The sequence below is a fragment of the Carassius gibelio genome, chromosome B6 (genome assembly GCF_023724105.1).
Source record: "Carassius gibelio isolate Cgi1373 ecotype wild population from Czech Republic chromosome B6, carGib1.2-hapl.c, whole genome shotgun sequence".
NCBI lineage: Eukaryota > Metazoa > Chordata > Actinopteri > Cypriniformes > Cyprinidae > Carassius > Carassius gibelio.
In genome coordinates, this window is record NC_068401.1 from 26,870,456 (window position 1) to 26,891,168 (window position 20,713).

Here is a 20,713-nt window from a genome sequence, read left to right on the forward strand (position 1 = left end):
TGGGTGTGAAGTGGAAGTTTATTATATGCTTTAAAATAAAGGTGCATTATTTATACATTTTAAAAAGACGACTAACAGAACATTCTTATACTTTAATAGCTTTTTATTGTGCCGTGTATATATATGTTAATAACAGTTTACATATAATGTGATTGCATTTTAAAGTGCCAGCCTTACTGAGGAGACCAGATCGCCCTCCTCACATTTGTCAAATACACTTTGAACAAATAGAGAACATGAAATAAACAGTCCAAAGACAACAGCTGAATCTAAATACCGCATAGCAATTAACTTTTAATAAATATGAATATGAACACAATCTTCCAGCATCCTGAGGACATTTCAAGCCTTCCTTCTAAGTTTGTGCTTTAATTGTTTTCTTTTGTTATTTCTTCCAGCTCTCTTTTTTTATATATATTTTTTAAATATGATGCTATATTCGCCTGAGTTGAATATCAATAAATAGTAATATACATCTGGTAACTAACTACCTTCAGATAATTGAAAGGATTGCTTATAACATTCAGTCAAATATACACACGATAACGTTGTAACAATAACACACTGATTGCACAGAGTTAAGGGCCTCAACCACAAACATATACAATATATTCATATTTATATAAATGTGTATAGATTAATGCTATAATTTATACGCTTGCTTATTTCAAAGAATGTTGAGTATATTGTAAAATGCATGGCACTAGTTCTGTCTTTGGCTCACAAGTACACTACTGGACCATAAACATTAGCCTAAACTTGTTTGATTATATATAACTTGTCTTAAAATACAAATGAAGAACTGTTACAAATGGGAGAAATACCTTTGAACACCATTGGTTCACAATATAAATCAAGTCTTTGTTTATAGATTTATATCAATACATTTCAAACTCAAAATTGAATACGTATGTTTCACCTCACAAAGGTGTTGATTAAACACTTTACATGACCTACTACAAGGTTAGTTAGGGAAACACAACACTAAAATACAGATCAACCACTGGTTTACACACAGACCCCACTACTACACAGAAAGGGGTTCGAGCTTCGTTAAAAGGGTGGTGCGTCTTTGCTTGTCTCTATATTGTATTTACAAACCCAAGCACCGACTGTTACACCCGATCCCAATGGATTTAATCTAAGTTATAAGGTGACCGTGTAGCTATACAGGCTACATAATCTGTAAGTTAAAGATCTAAAGACATTGAGTAGAAGGACTGAACATATTGGACCACAATACGACGTCGAAACATAGCCATTAAATGTATAGACTGGGTGAACGTCCTATCGAGATGCCTAAGCCTTGAATATAGACACAGAGCTGCAGCTCTCTGCTCTTACAGGTCGTGACCCAGCCTCTCGATCTCATCGATGAGGAAATCGATGTCGGACTTGGTGACGGCATGATTGGAGACGACCATTCGGAAGAAGTTGACCTTGTCACCCTGTGGTTGGTATCCTACCATGGTTGTGCCACACTCCATCATCATTGCTTTGATCTTCGGCGCCACCTGCAGGGGAGATGGCGTAATTTAGTGATGGGAGAACCAATTTTCTATTTAAAGTGATTCATTCAAAGCACTGGAAAAAACATAAACTTGAGGCACATGCTTACTCAAAACGGTGTAAATCGAATGAAAATAAAACCCAGATATGTACAAATGATGGGATCCTCTAAAAACCTAAAGAGAACGTGGGTTCACAAGATCAACAACATCTACACTCTTAAGAATTAAAGTTCTTTATTGGCATCGATGGTTCCATGAAGAACCTTTAACATCCAGGGAACTTTCCCTTATTTAGCACTGCATCACTTGCTCACCGATGGATCCTATTTAGTGAATGGGTGCCGTCAGAATGAGAGTCCAAAACGCTGAAAAAACATCCACAAGCAATCCACACGACTCCAGTTCATTAATTAACATCTTGTTTTAACCTTAAACCGCAGCTTCTGGCCAAACTACCAGTCCATAATCCATAATAACACTTCTTCCTGTGAAAAAGTCCATCTCTCACATCAAATTTCACTCACACATTTGTATAGAGCTGTTCTGGACTGCTTTCAGTTTTAAATGGTGCATGATCTAACCATATTTCTGTCCTGATTCAGATGAAATGATTTTTTCACTGGAGGAAATGTTATTACAGATTATGGACTCTTATTTGAGCCAGAAGCAACGTATTAATGATGGATTTGTTTCTTACAAGCACACAGCTTTTCACTTCACAAGGCATTAAAAGATGGACTGGAGTTATTAGTGGATTACTTGTGATGTTTTTATCAGCAATTTGGACTCTCATTCTGACGGCACCCATTCACTGCAGACGATCCACTGGTGGGAAAGTGATGGAATGCCATCTGTTCCCATGAAGAAACAAACTCATCTGCATCTTGGAAGGCCTGAGGGTGAGGGCATTTTCAGCTGAACTATTCTTTTTAATACGGTTTAAAACAGATTCTTTGGGAAAACCAAAATTGTTATTCTATGGCAAGATCTCTTTTGGAAACGTAAGAGCGTAGAGGCGAATCCTTGGAATTGTAAAATGTTTTTAATCTAAGGTCCTGCTGAAATCACATGACTCTTTGATAAAAGCTTCAACACCACTGAACCGAAACAAGATTGTAAAATTGGTTTTGATCACCACCAGTATGTGTGCTTGTTACTCTCATTTTGTATAACTGAAATGAGATGATGTACCCTGTGTAGTTTCTCCCTTCGTTCGTCTCCATGTGGCATGCCACGCAAGCTTGGTGGAATATACCAGAAGCAAACATTTGTGTGCTGGGGCTGCAGAGAACAAAAGAAAGCAATAAGAACATTAATTACGTGCAGTATTAGGTAAGCAGTTTTTTCAGTCTATACTTGAGTATGCATGTGCCTGATACAAACCTGGCCCTCAAAGACCATTTCATATCCCTCACGGTTCTTGATTTTATTGTAGAGATATTCAGAAAGCTCCAGACATCTGTCAATGTGCTGTTCAAACCCAATTGTGCCCTGCACGAAAAAAAAATCAACAGTCAGGATAAAAATGTGTTTTTCTCAGCAAAATACTCATTACTAATTTGCTCTAGCCACATAATTATTTTTATTTTAGCATTTGGAATAGATACCACTTTACCTGCATACATAATACATAGTTATACATACATACAGTAATATATATATATATATATATATATATATATATATATATATATACCGTATAGCAAATCTTGTCTTTGTGATTGTAATCTATTATTGTATATATTATATCAAACTATCTTTGCATATATACATTGCATACATATATATATATACATATACATGTATATATATGTGTGTGTGTGTGTGTTTGTGTGTGTATTGTGTATTGTGAAAAGCACTATGTAGTATATCATTTATTTGATAAGGCATAACAGCAGCTGTTGTGACCCACCTTGGCCTTCCACATGAGCCAGAATTTGAAGATGTCTACATGTCTGCCACACTGGATGGCCTTGTCGCCGGTGTCGTAGGTCACATCGTACTGTTTGTCTGGTTGGAAGAGGTATCCAGCACACATGGAGTTGCAGCCCTGCAGAATGCCCTGCAACAGAGACACAGCTCCTGTGATCAGTAGCTGTATAACTAAACTTTACATAAATTTGAATTGACTTGATCTACATAAATTAATTTAGCAGAAACATTTCTATCATGACAACTCTCGGAGGGATTGGCATGGCAGTGTAAATGTATGTGGTCTTGGTGGAAAAGATCTGCTATGCTGCTGCTACTGCGGCAGAGCAAGTACTGAGACTTGCTACTGCCAATACATACACCAACATTCTGCTGTGAGCATGTAAGTAATATTGCATATAGCATGCATCAGGGTTATTCAAATATTTCCCTGGAGGGCCAAATTGGTGCAGAGTTTGGCTCCAACCCTGATCAAAGTCACATGCCTGTGATTTTCTAATGATCCCAAAAACATTGATTAGCATTCTCAGGTGTGTTTGACTAGGGTTAGAGCTAAACTCTGCACCGCATTGGCCCTCCAGGGCAAGATTTGAATAACCCTGGCATACATGAATTACCTCGTAGCCAGTGTTGGGAACGTTACTTTAAAAAAGCAATTAGTTATAGTTACTCACTACTTGTTCCAAAAAGTAACTGAGTTAGTAACTGAATTACTCTATAATAAAAGTAACTCGTTACCAGGGAAAGTAACTATTTGCGTTACTGTAAAAAAAAAAATGTCAGAGAATTTTTACTTTTTTTTTTTTTTGCAGTTTTCACAAGTCAGTTGAAATGAGTAGAACAGACAGGTACATTACTTTCTATATTTATTGCACGTCAACAGACAGTTTTATCCTGCACTTCAAGTATTATCTTTGTAAGAAAAGTGTTTTTGGCCACTAGCTTTGTAGATGCATGTGTCACACATTACATGTACACATTACATGCACGTTCTTGGCTTTGACCACAATGAATTTGAAGTAGTGCTTATATCTCCACCTTGAAAATGCCAACTTTTCATCGGATTGCTCCTGACTCGCCATCTCTACTATGAATCTCTGTGTAGCCGTTGCGTGTGTGTGTGTATGTTTGGCGCCGCTGGCGCAGCTGCATGTGCCGGCATGTGTGTAAAAACACTGGCTCTGATTGGCTACCATGAAACACATGACTCTGCCTTAGCCAATCACAACCGCTTATCTCGTCATTAACCCACCTGCTCACTCGCTGTGTGAGCCAGGGGTCCGTTCGGATTGCATAGTTTATTAAATCAATGCATAGTAACGCACCGCATTTAACGTTCAGTAACGTTAACGGCGTTGTAACGACGGGAAAAGTAATTAGTTAGATTACCGCGTTAGAGAAAAAATGACGTTGTTACCTAATGCTGTTCTTTTAAACGCCGTTATTTCAGACACTGCTCGTAGCAGATATATATAGGTGGAGCTGGGGAAGGTGGAGGGTTTCTGAAGCAAGCTGCAACTGCTGTGGAAAGCACTAGTCATATATTTGAATGTTGAGCAGCAAGCTCATTGCTACCGATACAGAAGAGAACCAATCAACTATGTATTTATCCAAATAAGTTTGGTGCGTATCTGCATATCAAAGATTCTTGTACAGGATTTTTTATGTTTTTAAAAGAAGTGTCTTCTGCTCACTAAGGCTGTATTTATTAGATCAAAAATACAGTACCATTTTGAAAAACTTTCATTTTCTACTTAAGTATATTATACATATAATATAATGTATTCCTGTGATGCAGTACTGAATTTTCAGCATCATTACTCAAGTCTTCAGGGTCACATGATGCTTCAGAAATAAAAAATAAAATAAAAGTAATAATTTCTTAAAAAAGAAAAGAAATAACAATAAGGTAGATGGGCTTTTCCAAGAGAAAAGTTAATGCCAGATGTAAATGGAGCTCTAGTGTGTGATAAATCCTTGAGACTTCCTGCCTCACCTTCTCTCTGACCAGGATGGCTGAACATTGCAATGGTGCTCCCATCATCTTATGAGGGTTCCATGTGACTGAGTTTGCTCTGAAACAAACAGACATGTGGGGTTTCAGGTCACACTTTACCTTCATTTTGATATACAGTCAATTTAGCACCTTATCTCGTGTGATTTTTACATACCTCTCAATGCCGCTTAACTTGTGACGGTGTTTCCTGGACATCAGCAGTCCTCCACCCCAAGCACCCTAGATATGTACAAACACCACTGACTGAATGATTTAAGATGTATTAATTCATTTATTCAATTCTCCATTTTTTACATTCATTTGTTTAGTTACCATTTCAGCAAATTCTGAAAGAAATCAAGGGAAATGCATGTATATATTTGAATCAAACTTACATCTACATGTAACCACAGGTTGTACTTCTCGCAGATGTCAGCAATGTCATTGATGGGATCGAATGCTCCATATACTGTGGTACCAGCTGTTGCGTTCACAAACAGTGGCACGTAACCCTAAAATCAACATTCAAAATTTCATTCACTGCTGATAGTGCATGGCCTGAAGCAAGTTCCCTTTATTAACAGAGAGACTTAGAATTAGTACTTAAAGGTCAAATCATCCATCAGCTTGAGAATAGCTGCTTCAGTATTGATCCACTGAACTCTTCAGGCACTGAGGTTAAATACTTTCACTCACTTGTCTTGGAAACAGTGAGTCTGAGCATCTACGTACCTTCTGTTTGGCATCAATGATCTTGGCCTCTAAGTCAGCAGGTATGACACGCCCCCTGAAACAAGACAGCCAATTAGGTGTAAGTGGGAGGGACTCTAGCAAATAAAACATGAGCTTTGAAAGAAAGTCAAGTAGAGGTTAAGAGCTCAAAAGATGATACCTCTCATCCGTCTTCAGGAGAATTACGTTTTCTCTGCCGAATCCCAGCACTGCTCCTGCCTTTTTGATTGAATAATGACTCTGCAAAAAACAAACAGTGGAGTTGCCAATCAATCAAACGGCCAAATAGTATAAAATTAATGAAAATGTACAATAATACCATATTTGCTGATTGAAATGTAAATACATGATTTTCATAATAATTTTATGCTTCTGATTCGGAAAATAGTGCTTGTTCTGCATGAGTATGCCACACATTTTGCAGCATATTTGCCTTCTATGATCAATTTTAAAGGGAAGTTTTGGATATCCTTTAAAAACTGCCACTAAGTCATATCTTCCTCTCAGCCAGGAATAAAAATCCTCAGCTGATTTTCGCATGTGATTTTATGGCCAGTGACAGGAAAAAAATGCAATCATGAGCCAAATGCTTTGTGCTATAAGTGGGTGTTTTAGACAGTGATAGAAAATTGCAGATTTTGTGAAAAAAAAGTTTTTTGACATTTGACATTTAGTAAGATAAATGATACACTTTGAATATCCTTTTGTTGCCATTGAAACCAAAACTTTTGACTCCTTTTGTTATTTTAGTAAGTGCATTAAGCTGATATATACTTATGAACTGTGACATAACATATCAAATATATTTTGGAGCTCAGCATCATATTAGGAATGACATTAGCGTTCTTGGCAAATCCAATATTCAAGACACATGGCTGTGTAATATATGACCCCTAGAGGGAGTCATATCCTCTGCTTAACTGCAGTGAAAGTGAAAACTTACATGTTCAGAAGTGAAAAGCACGAGTCGTGGTGCTGCAGACATGCCTTTGGTCTTGACTTCAGGGAAATACTTGTACCTTGCAACCATCACACTGTACATGTTTGATATAGCACCACCTGTGAACAGATTCATCACATTACAGCACCAAAATAAAATGGGGTAGCCAAAGGAATAGTTCAGCCAACACGAAAATGTCATAATTTCCTCAGCCCCTAATTGTATGCACAACCTAGTATATGTCCTTTGGGTTATGTTTGTAATGGGGATATTTCATTATTTGGTTTGTTGTGGAGCAGTTTACCTGGCGAGAAGAGTCCATCGCCATCTCCATTAGTCCATCCAATGATCTCTCTCATCTTCTTGAGGGTCAGTTGCTCCATCAGAACAAACACAGGAGCGATTTCATATGTGAACCTGAGCAACACACAGGAAGACAGATTTAGTCACATGAGACTGAAATTGTATTTTCTTGTAAAAGCTTTGTTTTATTTACACCACTGAAACCCCATATTTGCAGAAAAATATCTAGATTAGTTAGTTTAGTTAGTTTAGTTCTTGTCTCCACCTTATTTTAATGAAGGCTTTCAGTTATTTTAACTGTACAAAAACTGTACGTTATGCTTCCAAATATTGTAAATTGGTCACTATTTCTTTTCATATTATTTTAATTTATTTTAGTATTCATTAACACACTAATCTGTAGCTCAACCCTGTTGAAAAGCCCAGCATATGCTGGTTAGGTAGTAGGACTAGCCTATTTTTTGAAGCATGGCTGCTGGTTTGAGCTGGTTTAAACTGGTCCTTAACTGGTCATGTGCTGGTCATAAGCAGGAGCTAGTTAAGACCAGCTAAGGCTCAAACCAGCAGCCATGCTTCAAATAATAGCTAATTGACCATCATATGCGGTATTTTTTTTTTTCAACAGAGAAATTCTACTGCACTTTTAGTTTGGTTACTTAATTAATATTTACTTATAGCCTATTGCAGCTAATGAATAAGAAGTGTATCGCATTCAACAAATGTGGTAAGAAGGGATAAAGCAAGGGCCAATAAATTGAATTTTTATATTTATTAGAATGTGTTTTCCCTGCTGAAACACACACACACACACATTATTTTATTATTATTATTATTATTTTTATAGTGATTTCTAATGTTTTTCTAGTGTGTTTTGGGACATATTCCATTAGGACCTATTGGTTTTAGCAAGCCACCAATAGAAGGCGACCAATTATCAGTAGAAACATACAGGGTCCATTACCGTTTCCATTAAAACCAATAGCCTACAAGTCCCATTATAGGCAAACCAGTAAAACCATTACACATTTTGTAATGTGTCTGTTGTTTTTTTCAGCAGGGTTATTAACATCTACACCTACCCCAACCGTAAAACACCTGTTATAATAATGCAAAAACAGTTGTTATTGTTGTGTGACGCACATGCGCATACCCAGCTGTATCCCTTCTAGTCTTAACCAAAAAATAGCATAATTTCGCCTAGCATAATAAAGTGGATACAATTTATTTATTTGGTTAACTTTACTTCGATTTTGGACTGAAAATTGAAAATTTGGACATGGCTATTCGTATTTATGATATCAAATTAATGTTGCACTTGTGCAAATTGTCCAAATCTGGCAACAACTGCTTCAGAGAATCACAGTTCCTGCACACATCACAAACTGTTCCATCAGAGATACATTCTGTCCCTCTCGGCTGCTTTGAATTTCGCTAATTAAAAGACGGCTGTGATAGACGAGATAAGGGCTCATTTCAGGCTGTTTTAATGAAGGGAGTCAGTACTCTGATGGCTATCTGTCTGTCTAAATGGAGAGGTTCAGGATGACGGGGGGCAGACGGCGCACAAATGAGGGGACGGCTGCGCGCGCGAGATAAGACCGCGCTTCGGCACAAATCCGTCTCATTCACAGAAAGGATGGACGAAAGTGGATGAACGTGTGATGGAACACAACTAGGACACGGAACAGCCCCGGGGCAGACTCATTGTTCAGCTCCGTCACGAGAAGGAACAAAGATTTCAGACAGTAAAATAACGGGGACTCATCAATAACACGCAGCGAAAACATGATTTCAGCTGTCAGAATGTCGTAGAAATAGAACAATGTTTCTTGAGCCGGACTGTAACACGTGTTGGATTTGACAAATTACATTTTCATGTACAAAGGAGGAAAAACCAACAGGAAATTTAATATCTGCCTGAATGCATAAAAGGGGGCCGTTTATTCAACTATGAAATTAAAATGCATTTTGTGATATGCATTTGCATAACAAAAAATAATAATCAGATAAATAAAAACAGAACGTTGGTCAAGTTTTTATTTATTTATTATTAAGTGCATTGGCAGATATTCTTTTTTATTTTAGCAAAACCCCACTTTATTTTGATACATTTCTCTGAATACATTACTTTATATCTTATGCCATTTTGCTTCTCAAGTAAAGGTATCTTGATTAAATAACGTTTAGATATTTGTAATGGAAAACAGTACAAAAATACTGAGTAAGAAAATTATGTTTTACAGAATGTCATATGAGATTTAAGTTTCATTTATGAGTTATTATTGTGTAAATTTAATTTTACATTTTATTTAGTGTGTTATGCATTTAATATTATCAGCATTACTATCAACCACCCAAAACACCTTGGCAACCACCTAGCAACACCGTGGAAACACAACCACCTTAGAGTGCAGCAACCAGCTGGAAATATGACTCAAATTTCATGCAAATATCTTTTCTTGTCTTTTATGTGAAGCTATTTTGAGAGTGGTGTGTGTGTGTGTGTCAGTTCATTAGCTGCCGGTCAGTGTGTGTCACTGATGAGAAATAATGGGTCTAAATTAGTCAAGGTGAATAATGACAGAATAAGCAGCATTTGCATCCCGTCTATTCACTGAATCACAGACACGAGGACACTCCTCTATCTCTTCTCACAAAGCCCTTTCTATAGCACGCTTGTGTGTGTGTGTGTGTGTGTGTGTGTGTGTGAAGCTGGCAACAGCAGAAGCGACACTCTCAGCAGTGATGAAATGAAACGTTTCCAAACATTGCAGGTGAAATCCTTTAAAATGGGGAAGAGAGCAGTGGGAGGCCAAAAGAACAGCTTTATCCCTGGAGCAAGACGATGGCATCATGTGGGAGAGATGGAGAAACATTTATCCTGAGATCCTGAAAACGCTTCAGCATCAGAGTGAAGCACTAATCAACATCCTCCTCCCAGAGAGACTCCCACACTCTCATCTGCTGAACTAACACACCTCTGATATTAGTGCTTCATACTCGAGAGCCAACATGGTTCCATCCGCCTCCAGACACAAATATAGTGCTTTTTAACCTCATATTGATGCTTTACAGGAATGAGACATGAAGAAAGGGCAAAATTCAAGGTTTAATACAGAAATACACATCGATCGCCTCTTGACTTCTCAAATGTCAGCAGCACTTGAGGACGTTCTTTATTTATAACGTGGTAAAAATCGTATAAAGTAAATGCCACAAAGTAAAAAAAAAAAAACCACACTGCTAGCTGTTCTGAAACCTTGGTATTTACTGCATGTGAAAAATGAAAACTTGTTTGACTGTGTGCATCCAGCGAATGCAAAAAGATATTTAGTTGTAACACCATTTATAAGTAACACAATTGAACAGACCCTATGAGTATTCAGTGTCACACTACTGAGAAACAAGCACTGCAGAAATGCAAGTGTGCAAATATGATATGGATGTAAAAACTTTGATTCTTTTATGTTTTTGGCACAGCACTTCCTCTCCATATTTGGTATGAATTAGCTTAAGAGCATATTAATCAAAGTAATTCCCTTTGGCCAAAAACCCATTGTTCATAGTTATGGCAATTTAACAAGGTTTTTTTCATCTTAACTGACTTCTATTACGGGAAGCTCTCTATTTATATTAAGAAAGACAGCTGTAATGAAGTGCTCGGTCCTCTGAGATCAAAATGGCCTGCGGGAGTAAAATGCGATGGCCAGACTGCTCGCCCGCAGGGACACGCTCTCCGACTGGCTGGTCCCAGCTGGCACACACTTCCTACCAGCCCACAGTCGCACGCAATCAATGGGCTGTTAAATAGATTTGGTACAAGTCCATTCTGTGCTTTAGTGCTGTAAGACTCCTCGGTGCTGCACTAACAGCAGCAGCAGAAGATTCAGGAAAAAACCCATCAGCTTCTGTTGTATAGCTGAAGAAGGGCTAGTTTTCACCTGGGGAACGGTTATAGCTTGTTAAGTAGAAGATTTCGATTCCAAATGTCCAGTTGCACAAATTGCTTGTTCTTTCTAGTTAATAATTTGGGTGATGTATATTTTATAAGGAACACACTTTTTTATGTATTTGACTTACATTTACTGTAAAAAAAAAACTGATATAAAGCTAATATACCAACATACTAAATTTGTTTAGTATATTAACTTATAAAATTGGTAAAGAGAAAGATGAATGAAATCTCAGCACAAGCCAGGGACTAAAATTAAAACCAAAACTAAAACCATAAAAGAAGATTTTTGTTATTTGACATAAAAAAGTTAAATAAAAGAAATATAAAAATATAATAATATTTTATTTGTATATATTTCATATTTAATTTAATTGAATATTTATTTTAACTTGATGTATTAAAATAACTAAAACTAACACTGATTTTATTTTTCATAAATATTATATTGTCATATATAAAATAAATAAGAACTACTAAAATCATAAAATTTTTAACTAAAATGTAAATGAAAATAGAAAATATTAATCATTAATATTAAATATGATATATATATATATATATATATATATATATATATATATATATATATAAAACAAATCAAAATATTAATAAAAACTAGTATTTCAAAGATATATACTAAAGTAATATTGGCACAAGCTATAAATAGAATAAGTGTCATATAACCACCAAACCACCATTATAGTAACACTATAGGTGACACTAAAATAATGCAATAAACAGCATTCATTTAACAACATAAGATAACATAATACCCTTATGTACATAGCTGATAGCAAAACACTAAGAAAAAACATAATTATTTCCATGAAAAACTATCAAATATGAAGTATCACAGGAATTCAATTTAGAGTTTTTCCACAGTAAATCATAAAATAACATGTTCTTTCTGACTTCCAAAAACTGTAAATTTTACTGTAAAATTAGATGAAATACCCCACTGTATTTATCACAGTTCTCACTGTGTCCAGAAACGTGAATAACGGAATTTACCATAGACTTTTTACAGTAGTTCAATTTTTATGTAGACTTGAAGGATTATGCCGATACAGAAAATGGCATTAAAAAATATTCCCTGGAGAAAATATGTGACAACCAGCTCCAGTCTTTCCCATACCTATGTGTTTTCTGCCATTTCAATGGAAACTAAAATATTCAATGCATCAGTGCAATCTATACTATCGTTTCTTTGCAAATCGCATGAGCAACTCATCAGACAGAAATGTCCAATAGAACAGCTCCGTTCAATTTGCTCTTTATATCAGCAGTGAAATGTCTAACTCTATGGGCTGATCAATATGCAATCTCACAGGCCTGGAGGGCAACGGGGTGGTTACAGCATTCAGACACATCACTCGATACAGCCTTGACAAAAACAGTGCCTCGAGCCATAGCGTTCAAACAAAACCCTTTACATAACCTCAGAGCCACGGAAATACTTAACACAGACAACGTGTTGTTACTGGCGAATGACCCCCGCGAGAGGACAGCGATCGGTGGCTTCAGTAACTCACATGTTAGTGTTGGCAGTAGAGGTGAGCCATTCTCCAGCCAGACCGATGATGTCCAGACCAGATGAAAGCTGATTGAAGAATCTAGGATGACCTAGAAGAAGAGATTTTACAGGAGTTATAAGTACAAATTGCGAATACATACTCTTCATATCATAAAATGAAACAATCAGACCAAAAGACTGTTGTTGAAAAGTTTGAGGTCAGTAGGATTTTTTAATGTTTTTGAAAAAATATTTTTCAAATATTTTTAGCACTTAATATAAGTGCTTTCTATGGTAAAATATTTTAAAACACAATTGATTCTTGTGATGCGATGCTAAATTATTATCATCATTACTCCAGTCTTCAGTGTCACATGATTCTGCAGAAATCATTCTAATATGCTTGATGCTCAAGAAACATTTCTGATATATATATATATATATATATATATATATATATATATATATATATATACTTATATATATATATATACTTTTATAATTTTTAGAGGATTTTCAGTTGAATTCAAAAGTTCAAAACAACAGCATTTATTTGGAATAAACATTTTATAAATATTCTTTTTGGTCACTTTTGATAAATTTAATGAATCCCTGCTAAATAAAAGTATTATATTATTTAAAAAAAAAAAAAAACTTTTGAATGGTACTTTACATAAAAACAGTGATATCACCAGGGTTTTAGTTTTCCCAAAATTATTTGTGGCTCCACTTGAAAATGCAGTTTATGGCATTAGACAGTAAATATATAATAAAGTGACTTTGGTCAATAGATCATTAGCTTTCTTCATTTGCTTCATTTGTTTTCAATTAAATTATAAGTCAAACTCATTTGAAAACACATTGAATTTAAATTGCTCATCTGTAAGCATAACAATTTTCAAAACTGCTCTTTTCAAATGATCAAGATGTAACTTCTGTGAATAAATAGGAAGAACCTGTTATAAATTAATTATACTTTAACATCATAATCAACTCAAATCTGTGTAGTCAGCAGTAAATGATAGTAATTAAAGTTAAAGCTGGATTCCTGTTGACTGACTGGACAGAGTGGTAATAGCTCCATGGGCCTGTACCTGTTCGGACTCCATACTTGAGCGTGTCTCTGCAGTCCACCAGGATCTGCTCCAGCGACTCTGGTTGGTCAGACAGCTCCAGGTTGAAGCCTTCCATCCCCTCTAGGAGCTGGTGAGGGTGATGGAAATCCAGCACTTTGGTGGATCTGTCGAAGGTCTTACGCACATAATTGGTGAGGATCTCCACCACCTCGAGAAGAAACTGGATTGTGGGTTCCTCGCCATTTTTAGCAGGCAGTAGATCTGGAATGGAGTAAGCCAGCATGTGAGTAGGCATATTTTACATATCTATGGTTTATGTGCAATGTGTTGACAGGTGAAGCAATACTACTGCTACTACTACTACTAATAATAATAATAATAAAAGTGGAGGCCGAAAAGTCTAAAAATCCAGACTGAAAATTAAGATTTTTTTTCTATGTAATCCTTAAAAATACCTGGTTCTGATTTTGAAATAATTAACAAAAATATAATTAAAAATAAAGAGATTTTAATATTCTGCTTTATTTATAGGTCAATAATCAGTTACTGACACTGACTATGTTTCTGCATGGAACTGCATAAACTTCTGACATTAAAATAACGTTTTAAATATCTTTATTGATAATAATAATTTTCCTGATATTTCTTGTGTTCATTATTCCATCTGAGACAACTAGTGAAAATATCAACAAAAAATAATAATAAAAAAATCTATCTATCTATCTATCTATCTATCTATCTATCTATCTATCTATCTATCTATCTATCTATCTATCTATCTATCTTGCTGATATACAGTAGTCTACATTTAAAGTGGATCATGGTTTTAGCTTACAATAATAAGCGAACAATCAAATTGAATCTCTTTAACTTTTAAGTGTTTGATTTGGATGCAGCAAGAAAGCATTAGTTTCCGAGGTTTTGGCACTCTCTGGTATATATGTGCATACAGCAGCGTATGAAAACATGATTCAGAAGGAGGTTTGTGGTTACCTCGAGCGAACAGGTTGGAGAAGTCTGTCTCTGCGCGCGTGAAGCGCTCGCTGTTGTCACACGTCATCTGGTTCTTCGCGCTCTCCTTGAAGGCGCCCACCATCCTACTCTTCTCATCCAGACTATTGTTTTTCTGCAGGAAACCTGCATCATTACAACACGGGGAAGAATTGCAAAACATATCCTCAGCCTTGATTCTGGATGCTAGAGGGGAAAAGTGGTATCTCTAACCAGTTGCTTTAACATAAGCAACTAAACAGCTGGCTTGCTCTCTGATATTTATACCTAAGGGTGATTCCAGCTGTTGGAGTTTTAGGACAGCGCTATTTATGGATTGGCGGAGGTTCAGAGGTGTTACTGTAGCCATGACATCAGAGGACATGTAGGGTGTGTGTGTTTTGGATCATGAAACACTGTTAAAAAACACGGTTGAGTCTGGGTCTGTCATCCTCCACAGATTCCGCTTGACTGACTGATGATCCATGCCATTAACTGCCGACAGGCACATTTAATAGATTGAAACTCCCATCTATCGAGGATGTGTTATTAGAGCATCTTGCTTGATCATGGACAAACAGGTTTAGGCAATGCTTAATAAAGACCCAATTATATATATATATAAATATATGGCATCGATGGTTCCAGAAGAACCTTGGAATACATTAAAAGTTCTTTATAAACGTTATTTAGATTTAAAGTGCTCCTCGCATTCCAAAAATGGATATTTTAAAAACTGATAGCTTTGGGGAACCCAACTGGCAAATCAAAAACCAGATTTGGAACCTTTATTTTTTAATGTGAAAGAGAGCAAACACCAATACAACATAATCCATAGGCTACATTTTGTACTGACTGGTTTTATTAACGGAGAACTGCTTAGAGCCACTAAATATTGTAAAACATGGGTCATAGATGGTTGGTAAGATTATAAAGAATATTTCTCAATATTTAACAGCATATTTCCTTTGAGCATCCGTCTTTCGGTCACGAGGGCCGGGCTGTCATTGCGTGTCGTTATCTCTCTCATTTTGAGCACGGACTATCACACAATATTATCAGAGAAAACAGACCCCCGTTAATACTCCCCTCTGCCCACCGTGCAGCCCTTCTCTCTCATTCAGGCTCGGTTCTGATAAGAGCTAATGACTATTCGATGTCGTAAATCTTTTGCGATGCGCTGAACATCAATGGGCGACACGATTTTATAGCGACTATCAATATAGATTTTTCTGTTTTCTCTCAAGCTAAAGACCAAAGGCTTTTTGGTCTCCTCTAGCACGTTAAGCATGTTTATCGTACATGCAATTTTAAATAAAACACACATTCTGATTAAATAGCTGTACAAAATAAGTTACGTTTAAATTAGGCTGATTATTACTAAAGATATGACTTCACACTCTGGATTTAATTCCATTTCTTATCGTTTATTTAAATGTAATCAAAATCTATATCTGCATGAGCTCTCTCCAAAGAAATAAATTAAAATAAATACACAATTAAATACATGAATGCATAAAGAAAAACATTTTTAAAATATTTGTATTATTTATAGTTTTTTGTTTTTTACTTGTATGCATGCGTATACTTTAAATGTATCCCTGTATATCCTACAAAATAATTTTAGTGTATAATATTTTTTTAAATGATGGCGAAATTAAATCCAGAGGACCCTGGCTTTATATAAGAGAATGAAACGATTTTAAGTTCACCCGGAGAAATGGCCACATCCTCCCAGACGTCATCATCTTAAAAACACCCAATCCTCTTCACATCTTTTAGCAGGCTATAAAAAGCAGCGTGGCGTAAAAAGACAAGTTGAGAGAGAGAGAGAGAGAGACAGAGAACCACCCACTAGGAAACTAATAGACTAGAGAGCAACACCGGCAGCCCTTTTTTCTCCTGATATATAGAGTTTCACTGAAGAACAAATCCAGTTACGAAAACCCATCTAACTGACCGTGAGAGAATATTTCCATCCAGACCCTGACGATTCACGGCACTCTCTAAGCTATTTTTCTCTTGTCTTGCTGGCGTAAACCTCTCTTTTCGGGCTGATTTCTATTCCTTTGTCCAGAAAATAATAATGCGAGTGAACAAGGGGTGATATGGGGGAACAAAAGACTAAGACCCTGTTCGCAAAGTAGCCTACAGGGTACACATCAGCTCTCTGACCTTTAGTGTGATGAAAACACGCAATGACAGTCACTCCCTATCTAGGGCACAAATGTATTCACACCTGGGTCAACAGAGCAACAACAGCATGGATAAAGGTGCCCTTGGTTTTGCCACCTTGAGTGACCCCACTGACTGAAATGATTGTTGGCTGAAACTTACCACAGATCTTCATGCCCAGTTTCCTCGTGCATCCGTGTGCAACCCCGTACCACGCGTCGCCGGCTAAAACGAGACGTTTGGAGAGCTGTTCAACATCCCATATTTCATTTTATTTTTTATGCTATGGGTGAGGATATGTGTGCCTAATAAAGCAGGGTGAACATGCATTGACGCAGAAGGCAATGAATGTGCGCAACAGATTTGGGTCTTTGCCGGCTCTGTGGCTTTTTCCTTCTTTGTGTCTATTTCAGTTTTTTTTGAAGGAATCAATAGAGGCTATCAGAAAGGCAGGCAGCTAATAGATGGTGGCACACATCCGGCAAAGAGGCGGTTTAAAATAAGCGGGCATGAAATGAGGTCTCGGAATTAATTGAGTGAAACGCTTGTGTTTGACTCGCCAGCCGTCATACAGTGAGACTATAGAGAAAATGTACCATGGATGACCTACAGCATTTGGTGACCAGACAGATGCCAATGAAACAAAAATGCACACACACTTATAACATTAAGCATTCGCATATAGCATGAACAACAATAGTCATAACGTTTTGAGCTTGCGTTTTTATATAAACAATACAATATAGTGTGTTTGCATGAAATGTGAATAGAAGAGGAAACGAAACAGATTTATTATTAGGCCTAATATCAATAGTTTGATATGAATTGATCTCATCCTCCGGGGTGGGTTGTGTCTGGAGGCAGATCTAGCTCTATCTGCCCCGGGCGCGCGCTGTCAGCACAAGGCAGAGACAGCGCGCGCCCCTCAGGTCAGTGAGCGTGAGATAGAGCTTGGCAGGGAGATAATGGCAAAACACGCAGAACACACACACACACACGCACGCACAATAAAACAACACAGCATATAATTCTCTTGACCTCATGGATTAAAAACAAAATGTATATAAATAAACTATATAACATATGTAGCCTACTACGTCGTTCTATTTTTGCATTGCTTATTTTTTTGTGTCTGACGTTTTAATATATATATATATATATATATATATATATATATATATATATATATATATATATATATATATATATATATATATATATTTTTTTTTTTTTTTTACATATATAGGCTTCAGAAAGGGACACAGAGGTTTATTAAACCCGATCAAACCCGTTTATTTCATGCATTTTTTTTTTTGTTGCCCTGGCTCGGGCATTTGTACGTAGCTACAAAGGAAACTGTGAATTGGACCGTGATGGTGGGTAATTTTTGTAATTACGCTATTAAAGTGGGACTGTTGAGAGCAGACGATGGCTGATTGCTGTTATTTAAGCTGCCATAAAAACGTAGCAAAAAGCAGGACTATTGTTATAAAATCGGTACCATAATTAACTGCAACACGTAATTAGGAAGAAGTAGGATGCTCTTGTTTGAGAGTAAAATTAAGAATATAATTTTATTTGTAATCTCCATATATGAATTCCGACTAAAACCATACCCAAAACGAACAAGAGATAAAATAAAATAATTATTATAAGTAGTAGGCTATTATACACATATGCACACATCGTTTGTTTATCGAGTTTCCGTTTTAACATCTATCTATCTATCTATCTATCTATCTATCTATCTATCTATCTATCTATCTATCTATCTATCTATCTATCTATCTATCTATCTATCTATCTATCTATCTATCTATCTATCTATCTATCTATCATCAGAAAATTTATAATTTGTCTCTCTAGCTGTCTCTGTCAGCTAATAGACATTTCACACGGTGATATGTGTTTTTTTAGGCAGTGATGAACATCGCCACCCCACGGAGTAAACAAGCCAAGTGAAAAACGCGTTATCCAGAGAGACCTACTTGTGGCAGGTTGTCGTAAATTAGCCGTGTTTGGGTCCATATCAGGAGCCGAGGAAGAAGGTGCAGAAGACGCCATCAGTCCAGGAGAAACACCTCACGGCTTTCAGACTGAAGAGAAAAAAGAAAACACGCACTAAACGGAAAATATGGAGAATTAGGACAAAACAGTGATGGCACAAATTATACTAAATAATACCGTCCTGTATCTCATATACTGCTTATATAATAAAAGCAAGCGTTTCTGTTTTCAAGGAATCTCCAGCATAATTTCACGCATCTGTGATATCCTTCTGAAATGGCAGTAATTCACTCCCCGTCACAAGGACAATTTGTCTTGTGTTCTGTCATGCTCAGAAATGCGCTTTGATAGAGCAGTGCATCTAACAGCGCATCCAAAGCGCGAGAAATAAGCAACATACAGCTACTTAAGAAATAACTAAAAGAATTGTAGGTAAGTTCCAAAAATAACCCGACCTATATAACTTGGTATTTTGGACGGCGGTCCGGTTCTTGTTCTCCAGACGCACCTCTGAGCTCCAGCGCGCAGCAGACCGTGAAGTCTGACTTAATTGGCTCTGTAACGAGGTCTTTAAATCGAATCATTTAAAGCGCAGAAATGAAGAATCTGCTCACTTCAACCGCAGCATAACAAAGGCGACGAAGTCAGGATGGAAATGATCTTTTTTGAAGGCATTATTAACGATGATGACGATGACAAATATGTTTCTTTGTGTAAGATGATTTTAGAGAAGGTCAGAAGCTCAGTTCGTTTAACCTATACTCAGTCCCTCAAAGAGAGAGAGAAAGATAGAGAAAATGGATAGAAAAATAGTGACTTATTGATTTGTCAATTAAAATGATCTTTAAATATCTTCAAATAACGCGCATCAGTCACTGTCGGGGTTAGTGAAATATGGCCAAAAAAATCATTGCGCTGCTCATGTGTTAAATTACACTATGTTTTTAGATCATTATTTTACCAGGACCTGTTCCTATATTGGCATAAACTGGTTTATATCTGCACATGCATTTATTAGCATCGAGTATAAAAAGCATAATTAAGTTTCTACCCCTTTTTCAAATATTATTATCCTCCTCCCACACTGTAGACGAAAAAAGGGCTTGAATTTAGATCGAACGCAGAAGGTGAGCGCTTACCTTACGAAGTCACAGGTGTCACAATAAAGTCCAGAAAAACGGAGGCACGCGGAGGATGTTTCACACCGCGTGACGTGGCTGTGAGACGCTTGATATCAGAAAACCAGAAGAGTGAAGAAGAAAATAAAAATCCATCCAGCGCCAATTCTTGATTCAGTGTTTATCCTTCAAAAGGCGACAGGAGAATCTCCAAAATTCACTTCTGTTGTATATTTTAAACCGGTTAATATCCACGGGTTCGTCTCGAGATTATTATATGGACTCAAGCCACCTGACACATGAAGTTTAATTCTCCGAGTAAAATATATATATACACACGTCAAAATACCGTGGGAGTGAGAAACCGGTGAGTGAGAGAAAGAGAGAGAGGGTAAGAGAGTCAGACAGAGGGACATCACGAGGACGAAACATCAGGTGTTTCTACTTATTTTGGAGGGAAACCAT

At 36.7% G+C, this 20,713-nt stretch overlaps 1 protein-coding gene across 4 annotated transcripts; it reads right to left on the reverse strand.

Moving 5' to 3' along the window:
- On the reverse strand, positions 1 to 20,603 carry gad1b (glutamate decarboxylase 1b). 4 transcript variants are annotated; one of them, XM_052558006.1, is made up of 17 exons: positions 20,270 to 20,602; positions 19,112 to 19,219; positions 17,286 to 17,348; positions 14,952 to 15,095; positions 13,977 to 14,219; positions 12,902 to 12,992; positions 7,416 to 7,528; positions 7,115 to 7,230; positions 6,332 to 6,411; positions 6,172 to 6,226; positions 5,835 to 5,951; positions 5,615 to 5,679; positions 5,440 to 5,518; positions 3,424 to 3,573; positions 2,895 to 3,002; positions 2,703 to 2,792; positions 1 to 1,514 (listed from the first exon to the last, which is right to left on the reverse strand). In XM_052558006.1, the coding sequence occupies exons 2-17, from the start codon at positions 19,185 to 19,187 to the stop codon at positions 1,341 to 1,343; spliced, it is 1,764 nt and encodes a 587-aa protein (XP_052413966.1). In that variant the 5' UTR covers positions 19,188 to 19,219; positions 20,270 to 20,602; the 3' UTR covers positions 1 to 1,340. The 4 variants fall into 4 exon arrangements, with proteins under 4 accessions (XP_052413966.1, XP_052413967.1, XP_052413968.1 ...); XM_052558007.1 differs by lacking the exon at positions 20,270 to 20,602 and adding an exon at positions 19,586 to 19,799; XM_052558008.1 differs by lacking the exon at positions 17,286 to 17,348 and having other exon boundaries at positions 20,270 to 20,603.
- Between the last annotated feature and the right edge of the window lie 110 nt (positions 20,604 to 20,713).

Bases quoted from the DNA above. Each gene is read 5' to 3' on its own strand.
- gad1b (XM_052558006.1), bottom strand. From the start codon at position 19,187: ATGGCGTCTTCTGCACCTTCTTCCTCGGCTCCTGATATGGACCCAAAC. The intron at 3,574-5,439 runs GTGAGGCAGGAA...TCTCTGTTGCAG, and splicing joins CCATCCTGGTCAGAGAGAAG to GGCATTCTGCAGGGCTGCAA. The intron at 1,515-2,702 runs GTACATCATCTC...TCTCCCCTGCAG, and splicing joins GAAGGGAGAAACTACACAGG to GTGGCGCCGAAGATCAAAGC.